The sequence below is a fragment of the Onychomys torridus genome, chromosome 8, assembly GCF_903995425.1.
Source record: "Onychomys torridus chromosome 8, mOncTor1.1, whole genome shotgun sequence".
In the NCBI taxonomy this organism is placed as follows: Eukaryota; Metazoa; Chordata; class Mammalia; order Rodentia; family Cricetidae; genus Onychomys; species Onychomys torridus.
Genome location: NC_050450.1, coordinates 3,355,814 through 3,382,929, shown reverse-complemented (window position 1 = coordinate 3,382,929; position 27,116 = coordinate 3,355,814). Strand labels below are relative to the sequence as shown.

General features: G+C 41.8%; 1 protein-coding gene across 1 annotated transcript in view; it reads right to left on the bottom strand.

Moving 5' to 3' along the window:
- Nucleotides 1-26,892, bottom strand: part of Pkp2 (plakophilin 2) — a 61,001-nt gene extending 34,109 nt beyond the window's left edge. The window contains exons 1-4 of the mRNA XM_036197690.1: nt 26,427-26,892; nt 15,686-15,798; nt 14,748-15,316; nt 10,055-10,190 (exon numbers count right to left, since the gene is read on the bottom strand). Coding sequence (XP_036053583.1) covers nt 10,055-10,190; nt 14,748-15,316; nt 15,686-15,798; nt 26,427-26,649 — 1,041 coding nt within the window. The 5' untranslated portion in view covers nt 26,650-26,892. The remainder of the gene's footprint in view (nt 1-10,054; nt 10,191-14,747; nt 15,317-15,685; nt 15,799-26,426) is intronic.
- Between the last annotated feature and the right edge of the window lie 224 nt (nt 26,893-27,116).

Here is a 27,116-nt window from a genome sequence, read left to right as displayed (position 1 = left end):
CAACAAACAAAGCAAACAAAAATAAAAATAAAACAACCAAGAAAAACAAAGATAAATGAAAATAAATGAATTAGATTCATACATGTGGAAGATGAAAAGAGGCTGAACAGGGAACAACATCAATTTGAGCAGTGATTCATATTTTAGGCTGCAAATACCATAAAAGAAACCAAAAGGTGGACACGTCATCTGGAATGTTGGCTTACAGTCCAATAGTTGTCCTTATTGCCTCCATCTACACCTGACTTATAAATGTTCAAGTTGGCAAGGGCTTTTGTGCAGACCTCACTCATTTGCATCATCATAATGTAGATGTTCTTAGGAAGCCAGTTTTTATGACTGACCCTGGGTTTTGCTATCAAGTGAGGCACACAGGTACCTGAACAGCCAGCTCTCTGCGCAGCTAGTGCCAATGGCACATTTGTATATTATCAACTCTAGCAACCCTCCTTCATACAGAAAGCATAAGCAAGGACTGGCAAGATAGCTCAGTGAGTAAGGTTACTTGCTGCCAAGCCTGATGACCTAAGTGTGACCCCTGGAACTCACACAGTAGAGGAAGAGAACTGCCTTTTACAAGTTGTCCTCTGATTGCTACTTGCGTGCCATGATACATGTGTGCAGGTATACGTGTACAATAAATAAATATGAAAAAATAGTAAAAGCAGAATTTATGGGAAGAATCTTCCAATCTTACATTTTCTTTTGTTAGGATTGGGGAAAAGACCAGCAAGACAGGAATAAAAACCAGCATTATACAATAATCTAAATAGTAAATAACAACTATTGTAATAATAGTAACAACTCTCCCTCCCTTCTACATGTTAGAGGTATCAGCATAGTTTTGAGTTTCATATGCACTATCTACTTCACAGCTTGTGATAACATTAAGGAAAGTACTTTTTATAAAAAACAGTTACATAAAAACTAAAGATGGGGCAGACATTGTTCGAGTGCTTGTTTGGAGGTTAGGACAAATTTGGGCATCTCAGAGAGGACTTCTGTGGGAGGTATTGTCTAATACACCCCAGCCTGAAGCACAAAATGGACTAAGAGATCAAGGTATAAAAATAGATGTTAGGCTAGTGCTCACGTATTGGAAGGTACTCTATACGCTACCACAGGAAAAAGGTAAAGTCCAACCCTTGCTCAGCCATTATTAGAGAAGTTTCTTCTTGTAGTAGACGGTAATTAACAAAGAGATCCACAACCGGACAATGTGCAAAAGAGCAAGAGATTTTCGAGTGCTCAGTCCTAAATAGGATGTCTCATCTAACCTTCCCCTCAGGGGTCAGGGAGCTATGTGGAAGAGGAGGCAGGAAGACTGTAAGAGTTAGAGGTGATGGAGACTCCAAGGAGAGTGACTTCCAAACACTACAGGAGTGATGCACATGTGAACTCACAGAGACTACGGGCAGCATTCATAGGGCCTGAATGTGTTCAAGTCAAATAAGTTCCCAGCATTGAGAAGGGGAAGTGGACGCAGGATCCAGACCTAATGAAGAAACTATCTACAGCTGATACCCACTGACAAATGGCAAATCAACACAATATTTAATCATGAATTGGTCATTACAGAAATCAAGAAGGAAAATTTTCAAAGTCCTGGAACTGAATGAAAACCCACATACACAGTGTGTGGTGGTTTGAATGACAGTGGCTCCAATAGGCTCATGCATTGGAGTGCTTGTCTCCCACTGGAGGAACTGTTTGGGAAGGATTAGGAAGTGTGGCCTTGTTGGAGGTGTGTCACTGAGGAGGGGTTGGGGGCTTTGCAGATGAGGATGTAAGCTCTCAGGTAGTGCTCAGGGCCATGTTGGTCTGCCTGCCTGCTGCCATGGTGTCTGCCATGATGGTCATGAACTCACCCTCTGAAAATGCTAGTTCCTAATAAACTCTTCTTTCTGTAAGTTGCTTTGGTCATGGTGTTTTGTCACAGTAATAGAAAAACAACCGAGACAGAAGTTAGTACCGAGAAACAGGCTATTGTGGCAGGCCTGACCATGCTGTTCTTTAGAGGAGTGCGGAAGATTTGGGGACTATGAAAGTAGCTGATCTCTAACTATCGCTTAATGGACCTTAGTAGGCATGTGGAAGACAGTAGTGCTAAGAATGTGAACTACAAAGGTCAAACTCTAGGGATTTCAGAAGGGAAAAAATATTAGCAACTGGACTAATTCTTATTTCAGCAAATAAGCTGCCTTTGCCCTTCTCCTAAGAATCCATGTCAGGCTAAATTGAGAGTTTTAGACTAACTTTATTGGTTGAGGAAATTGTAAGACAGGCTAATACTGATTAGTGGCCACTTGCCGCAGGCTACAGTGAAAGGAGCAAGAGAGCCTCACTTCCCTTCCCTCCTCCAACTATCGTCTCCTTGCTTCATTCCCAGCTCTCTAGAGAGCACATGCTGCAGCCTCATCTCTCTCTCTGACCCCATCTCCAGAAGATCACATAGATCTTCCCCTACATCCTTCTTTACTACCCCATCCCTTTGTCTCAGACACCAGCTTCCTCATGCATTGCCTGGGACCCACTGGCTATCCTGGCCACTCTCCTTCCTTCCAAATCCATTCCTCAGCCTCCTCACCAGGTCTGTACAGACCACCTGCTGTGGCCTCTTCTCCTTCTGTACCCCATTCCCAGGGGACTATTCAGATCCTGGAGGCACACCCTGTGGAGTGGGTAGCCATCCCAGCCTTGGTCTGGAAGTTCCAATCCCCATTGAGGCTTTGGTAATGGTCATGTCCACAAGGCGGGGCTGAGGGAGGAAGCTGAAAACCCAGGATCAAGAGGAGAGGCCTCTCTTGGTTCCGGGACCCTGGATGCTGGAGGTAGACTGAGCAGAGTTCTCAAGAGAACACGGCCACTGCGCCATACCTTTGCAGACCCTACAACCAATCCCTTCATTTGTAAGTTACCCCACAAAATAAACCTCCCTTTTAACTATGTGGAGTGGCCTTAATAATTTCACCAATATCTGGCGCTCACGTGGGGCAAATTCCAAAGGCCTAGATGGCTCCCTCCCTCAGCCTCCTCCCCTGCTGGCGGGTACCTAAACCCGCCTGCAAAGTTCCCTTTAACCAGGGGCTGCCTACACAGTTCCATTCCCGAAAAAGGGAACAGCTAGTCCCGTCTCAGTGGTAATCATCATTATACTACACTTCTTGCCAGAATTTCAGACAATCTTACCCATTACTCTGAGAGTTGCTGCAGAATCTACAGTTAGTCTAACTGAGATTTAACTATCTGATCACAATACCCAACAGAGATACCATCGCCCCCTAAACAGCAGGAAGCAATTCTAAGAAAACGACGCCCCTTATCCCTAAGGTTTCATATTTCTCAGGGTTATGGACAATGGTTCCAGGGTGGAAGAAACTGTTAAACTCAGTACTCTCCTTAAGGAAAGAAAATATGTCTCAAAAAAAAAAGGGAAAAGAAATGGAATGGGTAGGTATAAGATATTATGGTAGACTATCATATACATTAATAAACAAATTTAATAAAATAGCAGCCTTAGATAATTTGCACTGTAATTTGCACTGTTATGAATTCTTATATGTTGATACAAATATAAACTTTTTATATTCCTATTGAAAATAATTTGTATATTGATACAAATACAAAATTATGTTTGTTATATTGTACACATATTTTTACTCTTATTTAAAATATTTCTATATTGATACAAATGTAAATTTATATCTATCATACTGTATGTATGTTCTACTTCTGTTTATGATATTCTGTATACTGATATATATTTATGATTATTATCATATTGCACTATACATTCCTACCTCTGTTAAAGATATTTTATGTATTATCACAATTTAAAGTCATTGTCCTTTTACTGTACATTTGCTTACAGACTGTTTGCCTTATTTATAGGAAGCCTTAGTCCTTAGGTTGTTTAGGTAGATAAGACTTATAGATTTATTGTCACCTATGCTTGTCATCTCTATAATTATGTTAGTTAGGTTATCCAGACTTATAAATACATAGGTCAGATGGACAGGTAATCTTCAAACACTTCATGGACCTAGAGAATATGGCATTTAAATAACTCAGAATTCTGTTGACATGAGACACAATTGCTCCTGGCAGCACCAATTTGATCCCGAGAGAATGTTGGGCTTCTAAGACATTTCCATTTGGACGTTTGTCTTCTTGGCACAAAATGGCCTACTGGGCCAAGAACTGCCCTTTCCTCAAGTGCTGACAGTATGAATGCTGTCCTTTCTGGACAAGCGGGACATAAGGAAAGTGACCACTGTACTTTGCCAAGACAGGGAAAGATGGTCTTTCAAAATTCCTGCTTTGGAAAATGGTCTGTCAGATACTCTAGCCTTGTAGCCAATTTGAATACACCAACGATGCTGAGAAACATTAGGTGACTGTCCAGGCTGCCAGCTGTCTCTGTCTACTCTTGCAAGACTCCCGAAAGTTGCTTGCATCCTTCTCCCATTTCTCAGGTATTATTATATTCCTTCTCAGGTCTTTGATGAGATTAAAGACTAACAGTTATAGTTACAACTTAGTATATATACATATATAATATCTTAGATAGAATATATTAAGTATTAGACTCAGGTTCTTTAGGATAGGACACCTTTTGGAATGATCTTTGTAACATCCCACCTACCCACGCTCTATCTAGACTTCCCTGGACTTTAGTATGTGTTTTTTGCTTGATATTGTTTGCACTTATTGTAATTCCAACTTATCTAGGTCATTATCCCTCATTACTCCTGGACAATATTTGATAACCATTTCTTTGTATATAGTCTTGTATTAGGTTAGAACCTTCTTATTTAGACAAAAGGGGGAGATGTAGTGGGTAGCCATCCCAGCCTTGGCCTGGAAGAACAACCCCCATTGAGGCTTTGGTAATGGTCATGCCCACAAGGCAGGGCTGAGGGGAGGAAGCTGAAGACCCAGGATCGAGAGGAGAGGTCTCTCTTGGTTCTGGAACCCTGGATGCTGGAGATAGACCGAGTAGAGTTCTTGAGAGAACACCGCTGGACTGCGCCATACCTTTGCCAGACCCTACAACCTATCCCTTCATTTGTAAGCTACCCCACAAAATAAACCTCCCTTTTAACTACGTGGAGTGGTCTTAATAATTTTACCAATAGCCCTGCTTTCTTCTCTCCTGTGGACCCTGTGACCTTTAGCCCATCCACATTCTTGTCAGCTCCCAATACCTAGAAACACATTCTCCCTGAAACCCCCAGTGGCCACACCTAGCAGGATCCCAGAAATATTCCCTACCAGGCACACCATAGCTACCATATTCTCCTAAGAACAAGAGAGGGCAATGGAAACCAAAGAACAAAATGCCCACTCAACAAAGACAAGATTAGGTATTACCACCAAGAATTACAATCTTCCCGAACACATATGCCTAGACTCCAGCATATAATAAACACAATAAATAATAGCCAATACAATATCTCCACTAGAGCACAGCAACCCTAAAGTAGGCTCCAAGAAATGCAATATTACTGAAGCACAAGACAAGAGCTTCAAAATACCCTTTATGAATATGTTAGATGCCCTTAAAGAAGTTATGAATAAATCCATTAAGGAGATCTATGAATCACAAACAGTCGAATGAAGTGAATAAAATAGCTCAAGACTTGCAAGTGGAAACAGAATCACTATTTCCTTGATATATACCACTTACCAAAGTTAAATTAAGATTATATGAGCAATTTTAACAGTTCTATACCTCCTAGTGAAATAGAAGCAGTAATTAAAAATTTCACAACCAAAAATAAACCCCAGGGCCAGATGGTTTTAGTAAAGAATTCACCAGACTTTCAAAGAAGAATTAAAGTCAATATTCCTCAACTTAGTATACAAAATACAAAGACTATACTAAGAATTCTACAAAATTCTACAGAGTGGACATTGCCCAATTTATTTTATGACTCCATAGTTACCCTGATTCTGCAACCACATAAAGACTCAAGAAAGAAAGATAATTACAGAGCAATTTCCCTTATGAACACAGGTGTAAAAATTCTCAATAAAATACTTGCAAACCAAATCCAAGAACATATTAAAAAGATCATAAATTGATAGATGTAACCCATGATATAAAAATACTGAAAGGAAAAAAAAAACTAAATGACCATCTCATTAGGTGCAGAAAAGGTGTAAGAAAAAAATGAAACACTTCATGATAAAGTTCTGGAGAAAGGAGGGATACAAGGGACATATCTAAACATAATAAAGGCAATTTATACTCAGCCCACAGCCAACATCAACAAAGATAAACTTGAAAAATGTCCACTAAAAATCGGAATATGACAAGGTTGTGCACTCTCCCCACACTATGTACTTGAAGTTCTAGTTTTATTGCTAGAGTAATAAAACAATGGAAGGAGACCAAGGTGATATAAAATAGAAAGGAAGAAGTCAACATATCTTTATTTACAAATGATGATATTATACAACATGACCTAAAAACTCCACTAGGAAACTCCTATAGCTGATAAATACTTTCAGCAAAGTAGTTGGTTACAAAATTAATACATCAAACTCAGTAGCTCTCCTATACAAAAATTAACAAACATACTGAGAAAGAAATCAGGGGAATACCTTCCATAATAACATGAAAAAATATATAATATCTTGGGGGTAATTCTAACCAAGCAAAAGAAAGTCCTGTATGATAAATTCTTTAAGACACTGAAGAAAGAAATTGAAAAAGGATATCAGAAAATGGAAAGAGCTCATGGACCAGTAGACTTAATATAGTAAAAAATGGTCACCCTACCAAAAGCAATATACAGATTCACTGAAATCTCCATCAAAATTCCAACACAATTTTTCACAGAACTTAAAGGGACAATTTTCAGCTTCAAAGGAAACACAGAAAGCCCAGGATAGCTAAGACCATCCTGAATAATAAAAGAACTGCTGGAATTATCAACATCCCCCCTCTCACATTTTAAAACAGAGCTACAGTAATAAAAACAACATGGTACTGGCAAAGAAACAGACATGTTGATGAAGTCAATTGAATTGAAGACCCAGAAATAAATTCATACACCTTTGGACATCTGATTTTGATAAAGAAGACAGAAATATACCCTGGAAAAAAGATACCATCTTCAAAAACTAGTGCTGGTCAAACTGGATGGCTATACACAGAAGAATACAAATAGATCAATATTTATCACCCTGCACAAAACTCAACTCCAAATAGATCAAAGATCTCAACTTAAGACCAGATAAACTGAATTGGCTAGAAGAGAAATTAGAGAATAGTCTTGAATACATTGGCACAGGATAAGACTTTCTGAACAGAACATCATTAGCACAGGCACCAAGAACAAAATTAACAAGTGGGGACTCATGAAATTGAAAAGCTTCTGTAAGGCTAAGGACACTATCATTTGAACAAATGACAGGTTACAGAATGGGAAAAGATTTGTACTAACTATATATTGTAATGAGTCTTTCTCTGTCCCGCCAGCCAGCTCCCAAATAATGACACGGAGATTTACTATTAATTATGAAAGCTCGGCCTATAGCTTAGGCTTGTTTCTTAGTAGGTCTTATAACTTAAATTAACCCATTTATATTAATCTACATTTTACCATGTGGCCTTTTACCTTTCTTTCATTCTGTATGTCCAACTCCCTCTGTGTTGGTATCTCCTGTTACTTCCTCTCTCTGCCCAGAAATCTCACCTGTACCTCCAGCCTAGCTATTGGCCATTCAGCTCTTTTTTAAACCAATCATAGCAATATGTCTTTACACAGTGTACAAACATTCCACAACAATACAGCCAATAGAGGGTTAATACCCAAAACATATAGAACTTTAAAAAATGGACATGAAAAAAAAATTTTAAATGGGGTACAGATCTAAACAATTAATTCTCAAAAGAGGAGACCCATCAGGAAAATCCAAATCAAAACTACTTTTGAGATTTCATCTTACACCTCTCAGAATGGCTGTGATCAATAAAATAAATGACAGCTCATGCTGGTGAGGATGTTGAGTAAGGAGAACACTTCTCCATTGCTGTTGGGAGTGAAAACGTGTACATCCACTATAGAAATCAATGTGGCAATTTGTCAGGAAGGTGGGAATAGTTTTTTTCCCCCTGAGACAAGGTTTCTCTGTGTAGCTTTGGTGCCTGTCCTGAATCATGCTCTGTAGATCATGCTGGCCTTGAACTCACAGAGATCCACCTGGCTCTGCCTCCCAAGGGATTAAAGGCATGTGCCACCACTGCCCAGGAAGATGGGAATAGATCTACCTCAAGATTCAGCTATACCACTCTTGGGCATATGGATGCTTCATCCTGCCACAGAGACACTTGCTCAACTATGTTCATTGCTGCTCTACTCATAATAGCTAGAAATTAGAAACAACTTAGATGTCTGTTAACAGATGAATGGACATTATAAAATTTTTGTATAGTTACACAATAAAATATTATTCATGCATTTAAAAATAGCATCATGAAATTTGCAGGTAAACATGAGGAGCTGGGGAAATCGTCCTATGTGAGGTAACTCAGACTCAAAGATGAATATGGTATGTATTCACTGTTATGTGGGTGTTGGCTGCTCGTTCTTCAATAAGCAGGCTATAATCCTTATAACCACAGAGTTCAGGTATACAGTAAGGGATTAAGGGGAGGGAGGGATCTCCCTAGGAGTGGGAAATAGAATAGATATGGATGGATGGGGGTGGGTGGGTACTGGAACAGGAGGCTCAAATAGGGAGGGGAAGGAAAAGGAGGGAGAAAAAAGGTATATGGAGGGCCATTTGAGGGGTCAAATGGAAACCTAACACAGTTGAAGCTTCCTAAGATAGATAAAGTCAGTCTAAATAAAATTGCCAAATAACTGGGAGACAGAGCCCCAGGGCGTCTCTCATCACATGAAGCTTCCAATGCCAAGAATGGGGACATCTCATTGTATTTGCCTTGGGGTTGCTATTGCTGTGATGAAGTCCCATGACCAAAAGCAAGTTGGGGAAGAAAGGGTTTATTTCACTCACAGTTCCATATAACAGTTCATAATCAAAGGCAGTGAGAGCAGGAACTCAAGCAGGACAGGAACCTGGAGGCTGGAGCTGACTCAGAGGCCAAGGAGGGGTGCTGCTTACTGGCTTGCTCCCTACAGCTTGCTCAGCCTGCTTTCTTATAGAATACAGGACCACCAGCCTAGGGATGGTACCACCCACAGTGGGCTGGGCTCCCTGTCATCATCAATCACTAATTAAGAAAATGCCCTACAGGCTTGCCTACAACCTGATCTGATGAAGGCATTTTCTCAGTTGAGGTTTCTTCCTCTCAATGACTTTAGTTTGTGTCAAATTGACATAAAACTATCCACCACAGTGGATAGTTCCCATGGGAACCCTCAAACAACCCTGGCTATTGTCATGCATATTTGTTGCTCTCCACAAATTGACAGTAAGGCCCTATTATTGAAGACAACACCTACATAACTCACTAAACACAGAGAAGTCAGGGTACCTACCTAGAACCTTCGCTCTTACTGACTAGACTTTATGATACTGGAGTATTGTGCACACTACCAGAGGAGAAAGGTAAACACCAACTGAGCCACAAACCCTGTGATCTACAATATATGCTGGTATGATCATGGGCCAAAGTTTTGGAGGATTAACTAACCAAGATCTGATTTGATTTAAGGCCAAGAACCTGAGACTAGATAGTCCAGGAACCTAGGGGAAAATCAAAAACTACTCTTCTGCTAAAAGAATGTAGCAATAAAATGACTTTCTACTATACTCATAGATCAGTGCAGCTTAAGATCTGTGTAGGCAAGAATGAGCTTGAGTTTCTGATCTTTCTGTCTTCACCCCAAGTGCTAGGATTACAGGAGTGTGCCAGCACTCTGGGTTTGTATAGTGTTGGGCTTTGTGTGTACTAGGAAGCACAGTATCAGTCTTCGGTGAAAAGTTTTAAGTTTACACTAAGGAATTGTTTTGGTGTGCAGGGTCAACACATCACTGATGGTTTGCTAGATTTTACATGGGCTTAGAGGATACTCACCCTTTTCCGTGCTTCAGATTTTTGGAAGCTCTCGTGCTGTATAAAAGTAGCGGCGGCAGAAATCCTGGACAGTGGTACATGGTCTGCATTGAGCATATTCACAGCTCTCTCCAAGGTCATCTCCATGTCTGCATTCCTAGATAAACAGTCACAGCTCTGGTGAGAATGCAAACCATGTCCTCTTGATTGTCCGTAAGTGACTTAACTAGTATTAGAAGCACCTACAATATCTGCACTCTAAATTTTCTCTAGCCTAAGAAACATCAGCACTGGAAATCAAAAGGTATCAGGAGCTAGTGGCAGAATTTCTCTACTTTTCCTTTTCCTGGTCTTTTACTTTCTACTTTTCCTGGTCTCTAAGGATGTTGTAGAAGACAGAGACAAAGAAATGCAACTCTCTAAGATAAATAGGTATAGTATGATAATCATACAAAAAAAAAAAGACTTAAAAATCCCCAACATGACCATGACCATTTCAATACAATTTAAAGAAAATGTATTCACAGAAATTAAAAACTATCCCTACTCTGGGAATTTCACAATTATAGTAGAAACATCTCCCCCACAACCAACCAAAAACATTTAGATTTTTCTCAGAATTGCTCAGAATCTGCTATTTCACCTGAAAATACAACAGCAACCATAACATCCCACTTTTGTTTTGGTAAACTAAGTTATGCTGGTGTGACAAATGCATCAGGAAGAGGAATAAGGCTAAATGACTTCCTAGACACTTTTTTTTTTTTAAGACACTTTTCTTAACATTCCAATCCCATTCTGCCACCCTTCGCTCTGCCACTACAGTGGGTTCATATGGAGCCTGAAGGACAATTTGTCCTTTACTCTTAGGTGATGATCAAGTCATATGTAGTTTGACACAGAGAAGCTCTTTTACAGAAGACATGACTTGTGAAATAATAACCCCCAACTGATTCACAGAGCAACAGTTTGCTTTCTTTTTAATTTCTGCTGTGAAGGTGACTAGATTACTAGTAATACAAACACAAAAGACATCTTGGGAGACTGTTTTCAGTGTGGATATTTTCTATCAAAACAGTCAATTACTACATGCACATGTGAGAAGTGAGTGTCAGTAGTACAGCATTGTCCCTGTGTGGAGGTGAGTGTGCAGAGGTGAGGCAGTGACCACTGTGAGCATTGTCCCTGTGTGGTGGTGAGTGTGCAGAGGTGAGGCAGTGACCACTGTGAGTGGTGTCCCTGTGTGGTGGTGAGTGTGCAGAGGTGAGACAGTGAGCACTGTGAGCAGTGTCCCTGTGTGGAGGTGAGTGTGCAGAGGGGAGGCAGTGAGCACTGTGAGCATTGTCCCTGTGTGGTGGTAAGTGTGCAGAGGTGAGGATATAAGAAGCAATGTAATGAATTTTCTGTAATACATTTTTATGCACAGAAATTCAGAATATGCCACCTCAAAATACGAAGCTCTGGCTACTGTTTATGTTGAGCTGAAAGGCTCTTCATGAGTATAAAGGTATTTAAAGAAAAGCAGAACACTGCTGGCCTCTATACTGAGAACTATATAATAATCTCATATTTGAAAATATATGCTGTGGATATCACTCTGTATAAATAAAGTGCTGATTGGCTAGTAGCCAGGCAGGAAGGATAGGGTAGGTGGGACAAGGAAGAGGGGAAGGCTGGAGGCTGGGGACAGGAAGGCTGGGAGGGGACTGTGAGCTGCCGCCATAACAAGCAACATGTAAAGACACCGGTAAGCCACGAGCCACGTGGCAAAGTATAGACTAACAGAAATGGGCTAAATATAAGAGTAAGAGCTAGACAATGGTAGGCCTGAGCTAATGGCCAAGCAGTTTAAATAATATAAGTGTCTGTATGATTATTTTATATGTGGGTTATAGAATCGCGGGGGCTGGGTAGAACCTGGTGAGAAGCTCTCCAACTACAAATATACTTCAGGAGATGATTGTAATTAGTTAAAAAAAAAAAAAAGGAGGCAGGCCAGAGCTAGGGTTCAGCCTGGCATGTGCAAAGCCCGTGTTCCATCACCATTACCAGTGTGGTAGCACAAACCTGTAATCCCAGTACTTGGGAGGTAGAGGCAGAAGGATCAGAAGTTCAAGACCAGTATGGGCCACATGATAACACTTCCAGAGGCCCACAGAAATATGTGTGGTGGTATTGTGTTCCCCAAAATATTGTGCTACAAATATGACTTGACAGATGGTGTTGGGGAGATAGGTGAGAGATTAGAAAGAACAGTTGTCCCCTGACTCCTATCTTCCAAAGCAGGAACTCAAAAAGTGAGCCTTTCAACTTTAGTTATGACTCTCAGTGTAGATTGGCTGAGGTGAGAGTTTGATAATAGCATGCTTCCATGGGTTCTATAGCAACACACACACACACACACACACACAGAAAGAAAGGAACTTAACAAATGTAAATAACAAATACAACAGGAAGAACACAAAAAGCTATTGGTTAGAATAAGAATCATTATAGAAAATACTGCCCTCTCCCCCAAAAAAATTCTAGTAATTTTTGTATGTGGAATGCCCAACTTACATTCCTGCCACACGGTTTGCCCTAATCTGGCTCTCCTGACATAAGCATCTCTGAAGCTATTGGGCTCCTGCAAGTGTGGTCAAAAGAAGGAAAAATCACCCAGCGGCCCAAGTGCAGCAAGAATGCTGCTGTGGAAACGCAACTCATTGCTGTCAGTGCTTCTGAGAGCATGGCAGAGTCGAAGCTGAGGCAATAAAACAAGCCTTCAACTGGGAAGTCTAAAAGGAGGGTCCCAGTGAAGGCAAGTGGTGGAGATGTGATTCCTCCGAGGCCCTAATGGACATGTCAACGTGGGTAGAACCAGTGACCATGAAGACAGCAAGCAATGTGGTTGGCATTACATAGCAAAAGAACAACTGATTATTATTCATAAAGTATGAATTAAAAACAGGAAATAGAAGTATAAATAAGAACAACAAACTCTTTCAAGTTCAGAATATGTCACTTCATTCTATGCAGTTTCAGTTACCGACTATGTCAGGCTGAAAGACATTTGGAAACAGCAGGTAAGAAAGGAATCTTGGACTTTCCTGTTCGACTTAAATCAGGCCACAAAACTAACTTCCCAGGAGATAGGTACCCTTGCACAGAAGAGGATATTCCTTATCATTAGAGACAAGGGACAAGGCTAAAACACCCTTACAAAGGATTAAAATAACACTTTTCTTGCGTTAGCTTTCTGAGGACGGTTCCTGGTCTCTGCTCCTCAGCTCACTACACCGACTCAAAGGCTCTTCTTGCTATATACACAGTTTGTCCTTCTTGGGTACAAAAGGTATATAAACACAGGGTCCTTTGGGACCTACTTTCCTTTCTAAAGACTTCTCTTTTATATGTTAAAAATGAGGATATATGCTTTTCTATTGTTAAAATAATAATTATAATAAACATGATGGGAGGGTAGTCAGTGTGACCTGTTCTCTGCTCTCAAAAACTTTCCTGGTGATCTGCTGGGGATCCACTGTCCTTAGCCTCCATTACCTGGTCCCACGGTACACTGCTCTGCATTCTTTGAATCATTTGGCACAGAGCTGTTGATGTTCTCTGCCCCTCTCCCAGATGCTCACCCAAGTCATTCAGTTTTTCTTTCTATGGGGCTTTATAGCAGTGCAGGATACATTGGGAGTGTCTAAGATTCATTTATTGAATTATTCAATTCTTAGAAATAAAAAAATTCCACTTTTGGAAAACTACATATAGAATTTTTCACTTGGTGATTTTTATAAAACTTTCTCATTAGTCTGTAGACAGGCGATGAGTATCTCCCCTACCCTGAGACTGTTTCCAGCTGCATCAGCCACTGCCTGATGCATTTCCATTCTTCTGGAAAGACAACCCCATAGTTTAGTTTACAGCTCTATCTAGATACACCAGAGGGCTGGAGAGATGGCTCAGTGGTTAAGTGCACAGGCTGCTCTTCCAGAGGACCTGGGTTCAATTCCCAGCACCTACATGGCAGCTCACAACTGTCATAACTCCAATTCCAGTGGATCTGACACCTTCACACCAATGCACATAAAATAAAACAAAAAATATATAGATATACCATAGGAATGTCCCCACACATGAAAAGACACTTGGTGGGCATGGAAAGGTAGACTGGAAGCGGTCTGGCCAGAGGGAGGTGTAAAACAGTGGGATAAGGGTAGAGGGCTCGGTGCGCAGGTGTGGGGCAAGCTCTGGGAGCAGCCAAGAGCTCTGAACTGAGGAGGAGCACATCAGTGGGAAGGGAACACTGTTGGTTTCCTAGTTGGAGAATGCCTCTGGCTTCCTCACCTTCCCAAAGGAAGTAAAACTTTCCCTTCAGAAATCAAAGAGTTAATTCCTAGTCTCTAGAACTTGAGGATCTCAGGAAGAAATTATTCTTTGAAATATAATTAAGTATTCTATTAAAATTATACTGTCTGTTAAAACTATTTTCTGATACAGTCATGGCTAGTGATTGTAGAATTTAAGAAACAAATGGATCCAGATAGCAAAAGTAGTTATTTCATTATATATTTTTACAGTGTCTACTGTGGACCCACATTGCTCTTAGGGTTCTGAAAATAGAAGGATGAATCGGACATTAGCAAAAAGCTAAAGACTGGGGTTAACAGGTAAGTCATAATACATAAATACAATGTAAAATGTGAGGCAGGTTCAGGAGGCTCACCCGAGCTGGGCATCAGTGAAGGCGCTCCTGTCCACATGTGCATCCCCGCTACCTACAGCCGCCTGGCCAGCAGTGGGCAGCATCCTCCCTGGGTCCTGCAGGGTGCTGCGGACTGAGCTTCGGGGCCAGGAGGAGCGGGCAGCTCTGCTTTGCGCGCCCAGAGGCCGAACTTGGCTCACGTGCACGGTCTCCTCCAGCAGGCTGCCCGCGCTGTGGCTGGTGCCGGGAGGGGGGGGGGGCATTGTGGGGTTGAGTGGACCATTGTCGAAGACAGCATCACTAAGCGACCCACACCCGGGTGGCCTGCGGACTGTGCCTGCTGGGCGAAGGCCCAGGATCTCTGAGCGTGCATAGCGTGGCAAAGTGAGGCGCCCACCAGACACCCCTTGGCTCCTCCAGGCAAACTGGTATTCGCTGTGCGCACAGCGAGCCCTCTCCGGGCTGCTCTCTGGGGAAATCTCAAGTCTCCTCAGAGGCTGCCTCCAGGCTCTCTCCTCCACTGACTTCTGGGAACTGTACTGCGCTGTGCCTCTCCCCCAGCGATTTCCGTAAGTGGCAGTCATGCCAGCCTGTATGAGAGAAATAAAATTTAAATGAAGTATAATGATCGACTTTGACACCAGATCTCATTACAGATGGTTGTGAGCCACCATGTGGGTGCTGGGAATTGAACTCAGGCCCTCTGGAAGAGCAGCCAGTGCTCTTAACCTCTGAGCCATCTCTCCAGCCCCCAATGATCAACTTCGGGATTACACAATTTAACAAGTCGATTTCTTTGAATAAGACGGAAGTCAGTCCCTTTGGGCTGTCTGGAGTCATACTTATTTGAGTGTGACCACTTTAGAGGATAACACCCTCTCCAACCTCTCCCCACCAAGGATGTCCGAAATGGTTTTCCTGAAAATCTGATCACAGAGTTATGTTCTCTGATGTCCCACCTTTAGCATGTCATAGTCCCTAGTGACAGGTGATTGCCTTCCAACAAAGTCATTCTCAACCAAGTGCAGTTTGTAGACATACTCAGGAACACTGCTGGTTCGGTGAAGATTCCCTGAAATTAAGAAAATATTAAAATAATTTACAATATAAATGTACCACTCAGCAATTATCAAATGCACGACAGGCATTTAAGTTTATATCTAAGTGTTTTGAATTCTGGTTGAAAGCTGTCATCTGGAAATAACAAATGATCAAAGGTTATCCAAACATTAACTGAGTGTTTCCAAATGCCAGGAAGTGCTGAAGTCCTGATATCTCTCTCTTCTGAGTGGAGACAGCCTGAGTGAAATCAAGCAAACTATAAAAACCAACCAATCAAACAAAAACTCCAAAAGAAACAAGAAAACCATGGAACTAGGAAACCAGTACAGGTGGGAGAGTTTATGAAAACGCAACAGTGTTGCAATGCTGACAAATTCTATGAATCTCTGATTGGCTCAGGTGCTCTGGTAGGTACTGAGAGCTGGGCTTCTCAGGCAGGTAAGCTCTGCTCCCAGGGTGGGAGCTCAGGAATTTTTTGCTGCTCAGAAGGCACAGGCGATATTCATTCACATTCACAGTGTTCACATTCAAGTACTACTAGACAAGGGAGGCTGTGGAAACAGGCAGTGGGGTCAGCCTAGGCAAAGAGAAGAAGCGTACCAACCAGTCAGGTTAAGGTGCTGGCAGTGTGGTTAGGTAGTTAAGAAACGAACCTCTTTTCTATAATGACTGTGCCTGTGGAATCAGGACACTACCCAACTATCCCACAAACACTTCAGGGGAAAGCCAGGCTTTGTGCTCAGTGGTGCATGTCTCACACATCTTGAATTACTCATCTCTAAGGAATGTGGGGTGAAAACAGTACTGGGTCCCTCTCCTGCCTCTTTAGCCTTTTTCTGGCACCTGTTTTGTAATCTCTTAAAAAAAAAAAAAGACGTCTAAAATCTTCTTCTATTTTTTTATTTTTGTCACATGGCATTCTTTTACAACCATGAGGAAAAAAGACACTCAACTGTCCTGAGACTTGAGAGCCTCAAGAGATGCTTGAAATAGAACACAGGCAGTCCCTTTCAATGTGACAGAAATGATCGACATACTTCCTAACAAAATGTTTAAATGTTACAATTTTAAGAGACTAATAATATATTCACAAGTTACTCGGAGAATGAAGGTTGTTACCAGAAAGCTAAACAGTTTGAATCTATTTGATTATGTACATGTGTCTATTTCCTGATGCCAAGCATTTTGTCTAGTTCCCGAGGGGAGGCATCTGCAGGCTTGTAATATCATTTTCAAGACAGCAAAGTATTGGTTAGTCAGAAATTCTGATTCTGTGAAGCCTGCATTTTCCATGGGGCCTGGAGAGGTTCGTGCAGCAAGACAGGACAGGGTGACCACCTTCTCTCTGAGGGATTCACTAAAGCCTCTGGCCAGGGAAGAAGCAAGAACTCCCGCACAACTAGCAACTCCTAAAATCCTTTCTCTCGAAACTCTATTTGCAGGGAAAGGATATGTATTAATCTTCTTGTGCAGCCCTGGTGGCTGATGGTTTTATCTTATCAGATCATAATTCTATCCAAAGAATCTCTGGAACCACCCCACTTATGTCAGTTATAAAAAGGGAAAAGGGTGAGGTGGAGGGGTAAAAGGCTTAGCAACTTTTTGAGATAAAACTTCAGAGAGCCACAAAAATGCCATGGATGGCTAATGCTACACAACCATGACTCACTCTTGAGGAGCCTATACCCATGCTTAGGTGTGCCTCGCTTCTCATCTCTATGCTCTCAGGCATATGCTACTTCTATCTGAGCACCTTGCTTTCTTAACCCTAATTCCCAGGCCAGTATTGAAATCTTTTTTTAAATAAAATCTCTAATTTTATTTTACATCTGCTATGACTGAATTTCTTTTTTGGGGTTCAAGCCACAAACACTAGTTTGCCTTCTATCAAGGTCCCTAAACGATTAAGGGAACTTCTCAGGCTGCTGAGGGAGAATGCATGTGGAGCTGTCTCAGTTCCCATACTGATGACACAGTGGCTCCTTAATTCTTAGCTTCTAGGACAGAGTGCCTAGAATCTGGACTGAGAATAGGGGAAAGGAAATTCTTCAAGCTAGGAGAGGTTTAAAGGACTCAGCTCTCAAGGGCCTGGCTCCTCCCAGGCTAGCTTCTCTCTTAAGACTCCTGTCTTTTCCTTCACTCTCTGGTCCAGTCCACACTGAGACCGCCAGGACACAGGTGCAAAGGTCCTGCTGGCCCAGGGCGGGAGACTAGTAGGATAGATTCAGGGAAACACAAGGGCTTTGAGCCTTAAGGGTCTGAGGGAGGTATAATGGAAAAAGGTTATAGTCCTCCTGTCTCCAAAGAAACAGAAACAGAAACTCCTACAGAGGCTGTAACTGGCAAATAATTACTAATTAGCTGATGGAGAAGAAACCAGATGTCTATTGCTATGATGAGACAGACACCATGACCAGGACAGCTTATAGAAGAAGGCATTTAATTGGAGGCTTGCTTACCATCACGGTGGGAAGCAGGGCAGCAGGCATGCACAGCACTGTATATCCTCTCCACGGGCAGAGAGAGGAGGGAGACTGGCCTGGTGTGGGGATTTGAAACTCAAAGCCCAGTGACACACTTCCTCCAACAGGCCACACCTGCTAATCCTTCCCCCAAACTCTTCAAACACCTAGGGACTAAACATTCAAATATGAGCCTAAAGGGCCATTCTCCTTCAATCACACCAGGTTTACTGTTTTTGTTTTGTTTTACAAAGTAATTTAGAGCTGGGTGTGGTAGAACCTACTCCCTGCCTCTAGGAGGCTGAGGCAGGAGGAACACTTGAAGCAACAACTTCAAGATCGGCAGAACAACAGCTGAGACTGCCTCAAAACAGCACCCAAATACGAGTGACGGCAACTACAGTATATTAATTTTATCTTCAAGCAAAGGACTAAAATCAACAATATGTTACTGATTTGCTGTTCAATGTCATCACTGTTTCTAGCTGCCACCCCACCCTCTGAAATAGTTTTTTCTGGTGCTGTGAGGATTCACTTGCGATCTTAGCTGTCTGATTATTGTGGCTGTATTTTCAAGCCTCCACATAGAGATGGTATGACACTGGGCATGATGACTTGTGTCTGTAGGTTGAATTGGGAGGATTATTTAAGTTCAGAATTTATAGTGCCTTCTGGCTCACTGAGAAAATCTCACTTCCAAGAAAAAGAAGGATCACTGCTGAGATATTAGTTTGAAGAGGGCAGTAGCCTTCAATGAACTGCCTGAATTGCCCTTAGGAAAGTGAGTCGTGGGCATGGTAGCACAGGCCAGTAATCACAGTACTTGTGCGCAGAGGCAAAGACAGGCAGATCTGTGAGTGTGAAGCCAGTCTGTCTACATCGATTGTGTTCCCGGCCAGCTATCACAAAAAACTGGAAACAAAAAACACAAGCAATTCTTTTTTATTGCAGAGCTGGCTACACCCCTGTGGTGATGTGTGCCAACAGTTCCAGCTGCTCAGGACGTGGAGCAGGGTATCTGTCCAGCTCAGAGGTTGAAGACTAGGCTGTGCAAAACAGCAAGTGTCCACTGAAAAATCCTCAGGTCAAAACAAATAATTACATTCTTCAAAATGATTTTTTTTTAAATAAGGAATCTCAAGCCATTATATCTCTTAGCTTTTCACTGGCTAGGGCTGACATCTTTCTTTACTAAGCCTAACTGCTTTTCCTTTTAAAAATATTCCTTATATGACAAATGCATTTCCATAGAAAATTTGCATTTTTATGTTTATCTCTTGCTGAAACCTATGATTCATAATTATCAAATTCTTTAATTAGTACTCAGAATATCCATCTCCACTAGACAGCAGAAGAGAAGAATGGGAAAGGCCATATACAAAGTCACACAACTGAACTGAGTTAACCAGGCAAAGAGCAAGGGGAGGAGGGAGCTGGGGAGGGTGGAAATAACAAGATAACCCTGTGGTGTGTGTGTCTGGTGAGCAGTGGGGTGCTGGTGACAGGAATGAAGTGTGAGAAGTTGCAGGCCTCACATCACAGAGAACTTGGAATGCCATGCGGAACACAGATTCTTCTCCCAGAGATAGCAGCAAGAGACCCAAGGCATTTAAGAAACAACCAATGAGAATTTAAGTCTTCACTTGGCAGCTGCCTGGGAAATAGGCCAGATTAGAACAGCCAGGGGTCCTTATCTCAAAGTGGACTTTTCCTCCTTGACATAAAGAGTCGTATCTCATACTATACTTCTAACAGTTCTGCAGCAGTACACGACACATTAAATGTTCATTAGTTATTCTACTCAGACATCCAAAATAGCCTACCTACACAAAGTCAGCACGTAATCTTGCAGGCTGACATCTCTTCTATGCATCACCACAGTGAAGCCAAAAATGTGAGGTCAGTGGTCACGCATGTCCTTGTCTTAGGTGAATGGCGGGTGCCCAAACATCTCTCCTCCTCTATTTCTGGGTATGTGGTAAGGGAAACTGCTCTCTACAAAAAGTAGAGGATTCTTCCTGAGTTATCAGAAAAACTGATACTTTGTCTAGGTTGATTCTATATTTGGATAATATATATTTATTATTTTCTTATTTGTATGACTTGTACATTTACCCACAGTCTTTTGGTACTCTATGATGAATTTATTTTATCTATCAAGAAAAACGTTCATTAGTTGCTATCCTTCAATTTAAAAAGATGACAATCTGGGGTCTGCTCTTTCAGAGGACCTGGGGTTCATTTTATAACATCCACATAGCCAGCTCACAACTTTCTACAACTCAAGTTCCAGGGGATCTGACACCCTCACACAAACATACATACAGGCAAAATACCAAAGCACAAAATACATAATAAAAATAAATAAATCTAAAAAAAAGTTTTAAAAAAAATTCTTTAAAAGAACAATAGCAATCTGGGGCTGAAGAAATGGCTCAGTGGTTAAGAGCACTGGCTGTTCTTCCAGAGGACCCAAGTTTGATTACCAGCGGCCACATGGTAATTCACAACTTCCTTTAACTTCAGCCTCAGAGTAGGTAACGCCCCCTTCTGGCCTCTGTAGACACTGTACCCATCCACATGGTGCAGACTTTCATGCAAGCAAAACATCCATACACATAACAAAACAAAATTCTTTTTAAAAAAACTTAAAATATTTAGTAAGTTGATGTGACACTCAGTTCACAATCCCATCTAATATACATGTGTGAGATTTAGGCCTCAAGGAAGTAATCAGTAAGCTTCTAATGTGCAATGTATTTTCATTGAAATTCTGGAAATAATGAAATTATAGAATTTGGTTATAACTGTTCTGGCCAACTAATATTACTATACTTAAAGGTATATTGCAGTAAATATGTGCATTCCTTGGATAGTAATGGTGTACTGTGTTTTTAAATGTGTACACTGTTTCTAAACATTTTTTATTAAGGCCTACATACTAAGCTGCCAATCAGATCTTTAAACACTTAAATTTGAACTTCCCAGCCCCACAGCCAATGTATAAAAGGCATATGGTAGATTTTTTTTTTTATCTTTCTGTTATAAAAGGACCTTAGACATTGCTTATTCTTAACTTGTTAAAGGGAAAGTGTTCCTCTGATACAAAGATTAAAAATTCTCTTAATTTATGTTCTATACCCAATCTTGCTGTTGCTATTTAGTGTTTCCTTCCCAAGAAGGGACATGGGACTCATGCATAAATACATTTGGATACACACACAAAATAGAATTCTGCATATATCTCAGAATTAAATAACTCAGATATTTTGAAGACCATCTGAGCTGGAACCACTCTCATTGTAGACCACATTAGTCAAGTCTGGGGTTTGAGTCATGTTATTTGTTATTAAGTTCCATATCAATATTAACACTGAACCATCTGAAGACAAAATAAGCCTTATTTTAATATATGAGAAAAAAATTTTAAAGTTTGAATAGGAATGGCCCCCACAGACTTGTGTGTTTAAGTGCTTGGCCCATGGGAAATGGCACTATTAGGAGGTATGGCCTTGTTGGAGTAGGTGTGGCCTTGTTGCAAGAAGAGTGTCACTATGGGGGTGGGCTTTGAGGTGTCATATGCACTCAAGCTACGCCCAGTGTGGCACACAGTTGCTTCTGCTGCCTGAGGATCAAGATGTACCACTCCCAGCTCCTTCTCCAGCACCATGCCTGCCTGCACACCACCATGTCCTGCTATGACTGTAATGGACTGAACCTCTGAAACTGTAAGCAGACCCCAATTAAATGTTTTCTTTATAAGAGTTGCTGTGGTCATGGTGCTTCTTCAAGACAACATCCAAAAGGAAACCATAAGAGGAGTCAATAAGCCACAGACACCTAGAATAATCAGCTGTAACGATTGGCCTTCAGTTCCCATGACACGGCGCAGCCAGCACAGGACTGACTATGGTGGCAGCATTCCTTGAAGGAATGCTCTAATCTGTTATAATCAGATTCTGTGACTCTGGATCTTGGTGTATTCTTACTGTTCCACTCATTCTGAAGCATTCTTACCACTCTCCAACTCATCATTTTACCACAAAAGAATAGGTTCTTCCCATTCTAGTGGTGAATCATTCTTTCTAACCATTATTTTGCTTGTATTCTATTTTATTTGACAGAGTATAATAAAAAGTTTGTAAAGACAGAAAGCCCTCACATAATTTTTTTTCTGTACCAAATATGCAAAAAGTGAATGAAAAAGTGTCCTGTGGGCTCTATGAGGCTAACATGGAAGTCACTACACCCTGAGGTATGAATGACACATCACATTCAGAACAGCATGACCACAACCCTGACCCATCCCTGTTTCCTTCTACCTAGTAACTGACTAATCCTCTCTCCAGAATGACTCATTCATGCAATGCCCTTTAGCAAAGGGTTCTTACAGTGTAAAGCTCTATGCTATTTTATCTCCAGATAGTTTACATTAAAATTGAATTTCTAATCTAATTTAAAAAATCATTAAAAGCTTTTCTTTCCCTCTCTGAAAGGGCAAGTCTATTATCTCTGACAGTTATGAAATAATCTCTCTTTGTAACAGCTCCCATTAATTGCCTTTGTTTTAGGAACATGGTTTTATGCTATAACCTAGGCTTGCCTTGCACTCATAGCAATCCTCCTGCCTCAGCTTCCTGAGTGCTTGGATTATGAGGATGAGCCATCACACTTGGCTTTTGTTAACTGCACTGTTTGACACACAGAATGAATTTCTATTCCTCTCTCCAGAACCTATGTACTATGAGATGTTCTGTATGTCAAATATGTTGCTCTGATTGGTTAAAATAAATATAGTGCTAATTGGCCATTAGTTCAGGCCTACCACTGTCTAGTTTTTACTCTTATATTCAGCCCATTTCTATTAATCTATACTTTGCCACATGGTTCATGGAAACATATTTGACATACAGAACATCCCACAGCACTTCCCCTTTTCTTTTTTTCAAAAAGCAAGGTTTTAACTTTTATATAGTAAAATTTCAGATAACAAAACAATTGTCAAGCAAGAATTACAGTTACAATATTAAAGAAGATATCCTATCTATCTTATATTTGTGAGTTGCTGTGGGATCTTCTGTATGTCAAATATGTTGCTCTGATTGGTTAAAATAAATAAAGTGCTAATTGGCCAGTAGCCAGGCAGGAAGGATAGAGTAGGTGGAACAAGGAGGAGGAGAATTGTGGGAAGTGGAAGGCTGGATGGAGAGAGACCAGCCAGCCGCCGCCATGAAACATGAGATGTAAGGTACTGGTAAGCCACGAACCATGTGGCAAAGTATAGATTAATAGAAATGGCTGAATATAGATTAACAGAAATGGGCTGAGTATAAGAGTAAGAGCTAGACAATGGTAGGCCTGAGCTAATGGCCAAGCAGTTTAAATAATATAACTGTCTGTGTGTTCATTTTATAAATGGGTTGTCGGATCAACAGGGCTTGGCGGGGGCTGTAGAGAAGCTCTCCAGCTACACCTATGATAATCACCAATATTGAAAGCAGCTTCACCAGGAAATCATGTAAGTAGACAGGATGGTTGATGTTTTTATGGTAGATTTTTAAAGACCTTGTAAAATGAATTGGAATATTGTTCACTGTGTGTTATAAGCATTATAATACCACAATTTAAAAATAGGAATAAAAGTTTCTTCCTATTTACACACTCTAGAGAGAGAATAGCGATGAAATACACTAAATAGTATTTTAGAGTATAATAAATTTCTCTTTGCTAATCTTAAATGTTTCTGTTCCGACTTTGGTTTTTTGTTTGTTTGTTTGTTTTTTTGTTTTTTTTAAACAGGGTTTCTCTGCGTAGCTTTGCGCCTTTTCCTGGATCTTGCTGGTAGACCAGGCTGGCCTCGAACTCACAAAGATCCGCCTGCCTCTGCCTCTTGAGTGCTGGGATTGAAGGCATGAGCCACCACCGCCCAGCATGTTCTAACTTTTATAAGATTTCAAAATTTTATACAATATATGGATATTTTTTAATGAAGCCACACACCTTTGAACCTAACTCCACCTAAGAGATAAAACTGACTTTAAAATATTCAAGAGTTTAAAATGATACCAAAAGCCAATGAGTGATTCACAGCGAAAACACCCACTTGTAAAAAAGAGACAGAAGGTAAAAGAGCCTTACAAGGCATTAACTACAAATCTGCTACGTTTATCTCTTTCGCCAGACTATCAGCTGCCTCATTCTTTCTGGTATGTCAACAATCCAGAATTCTCCTGGGCACTGGAGCTAAGCGCAGTAACATCAGGGGCACTTTTTCCAGATCAGCCCTGTTTCAGACATGGCTTGTGTTTCAGCATTAGAGACACAATGCAAATATAAGGAAAATATAAAAATAATGCAGCTACCCAGAGACGCAAATGTGTGTTTAATTCAGCACCTGAACAATGCCCTGCAAAAATAAACATATTCAGTGGCAGTGGCTGAATTCACCAAACAGCTCCTGTATTATTTTGGAGAAGAGAGACCAATTTTTCTGTGCTTGGACCAAACACCCTACAACTGTTGAAAGACACACACCTCACACTTGAAAAGAATCACCTTATCTATCTCCTCTACCTTTCCAATGTCATCTAAGGATATAATAAAACAGAATACATGAGTTTGTAGAGGAGAGTCTGCCATGATCCATGCTTAGCAAACTCTGTTCTTTCTGCCCTAGGCTCCACACAGACCCCTCCATTTGTTTACTAGTTGGTGTCTGCTTGTTCTTCTGGGCTAGCCACTCTTACAGGATAAGAACGAATCTCTAATATCCACTGTGTTCCCTGAACAGAAGAGGGAGGCTACTTTAGTCCACTCTAGCATCGGGCATGAGGCCATTCAGACTACAGGATCAACGACAAGTGTAGCCAAATCCTGGCTCAGGGTCCTCATATCTTTAGCCAGGGTCCTAACCCTATACCTTGAATCTTCTCCCCAGGGAGAAACACTTAATGCCATAACTAAGGACCGGTTTAAAACTCCAGGTTGTGGCGTTTAAATACCAGCTCTCCCACTTTCTACCTGGAATCCGAGTGTGATTTATTTGCTTAGTTTCCTTAGCTCCAAGGTTGGAGCCACAGAAAACCCAGGTGGTTCATACCTGTAATCCTAGCACATGAGAAGCAGAGTCAGGAAGTTTGAGACTGCAGCTCAGAATAATAATAATAATAATAATAATAATAATAATAATAATAATAATAGTAGTAATAATAATAATAAAGAAAAGGAATGGAAAAAGACAAAACTAAAATGCAAACCACATAGCCTAATTAGGGACATTATAGACACTCAGTTACATGAGCTTACAATCATTAAACATCTCTATTTTTCAAGTATGCAAACATCAACTGCCTTAACCTTTAGACAAATTGAAGAGGTCAGCCTTCCAGATTCTGCTGTTTGAAATCCACAGGATGACACGTGAGCATTATTATTCCTAATGAGAGCTACATTTGCCAGAGCTTGTGATGATCAACTACACTTCTGTCAACTAATCTGTGTACTGGGGTTTGATATTTTTATTTTATTTATTTATTTATTTATTTTGTGTGTGAGAGCAGTCCTGCACCCTGTTGGTGCTCCTGCTAGTGTGTGGGTGTGAGGTGGGCAGGCGCGGTTCAGCCCGGCCAAAGTCTCCTTGCTCCTTATCCTCCGCAGGGTGTCGACGTTGCTCCCAGGCCCAAAGTCGCCTCGCCCAATTTGTTCAAGTCCCAGACCAAACACTGGCCGCAGATACTAAGTGGAGCACTCCCAAGTACCTGGGCGAGGTTTAGAGGTTGTAGGAGCCACAGGGCTTTCAAGGTTTCTTTCTAAAAATATTTATGGAGAGTCATGAACTCTAAAACATCTAAATAAAAGCCAAAAAGCGCTATTTTACAGAAGAACCACCACGCACACCAAAAATCTGCATACAATTTCCAAGTGCTGTTGGAATCCCAGAGCACGGACCGAGAGCGGACGGCGAAGGGTGAAACTGACTGAATTTATTAATAAAGACAACGGTGTGATTAACATACGAATAAGGTGGACCTAAACCAAGGTTAAGGAGAAAGCGTTTCCGCGGAGTTCAGCGGCTCGTCAGGGGGAGCGGCGGGTCCTGAAAGGGACAGTGAGCAACAGGTGAACGGGCGAACACGGGTCGCACGGCCGGGAGCCGCGCGGGTGGGGCTCGACTCACCGCTGACCGCGGAGCTCCTACCCCGGCGGGCCAGGGTCTGCTGCACTTGCTCCTGGATCCGCTGGCTCCGGGCCGCCGTGTCGCCGCGGCCGCTGCTGCTCACCAGCCTCAGCCTGGCCTCGGAGGGCAGGGCCAGGCTGGAGCTGTCCAGGTGTCCCAGGATCTGCTGGCCCAGCACGGTCCGGATGTAGCCACACTCGGCCAGCGAGCCCGGGACCGCCATCGCGTTAGCCAGGTGACCGGCGAGGGACTGCCAGGACCTGCCCGCAGAGCCACGGAGGCGTGGGGACCGGACGCAAGTCCCGCCCCGCCCCGCCCAACAGGGACCCAGGCCCGCAGGGGACAGGGGCGTGGCTCCGGCAAAGCAGGCGCTCTCAGCCCGGGGCGAGCACGTCCTCCGAGGCCCCACGTACACCGCGCTTGCCTCGCGAAGGATTGTGGGAGGAGCTGCCCTTAGGACAGGTGCAGCTGGGAACTTCGCCTCGACAAGTGAGTAGCACATCTAGTTAATTAGACTCAGTCACATTGTTCCAAATGTTCACTGATGATGAAGGGTGTATGAAATAAAAGTCTTCAAAGTCTTTTTTTATCCTTAGTGCAACTTCAGTACGACGTGCTTTTCGCACAGATGGAGTACCAGAAACATATGTTCTTCCTCAGTGAAAGCCTCTGCATGCTCTTGCAAATACA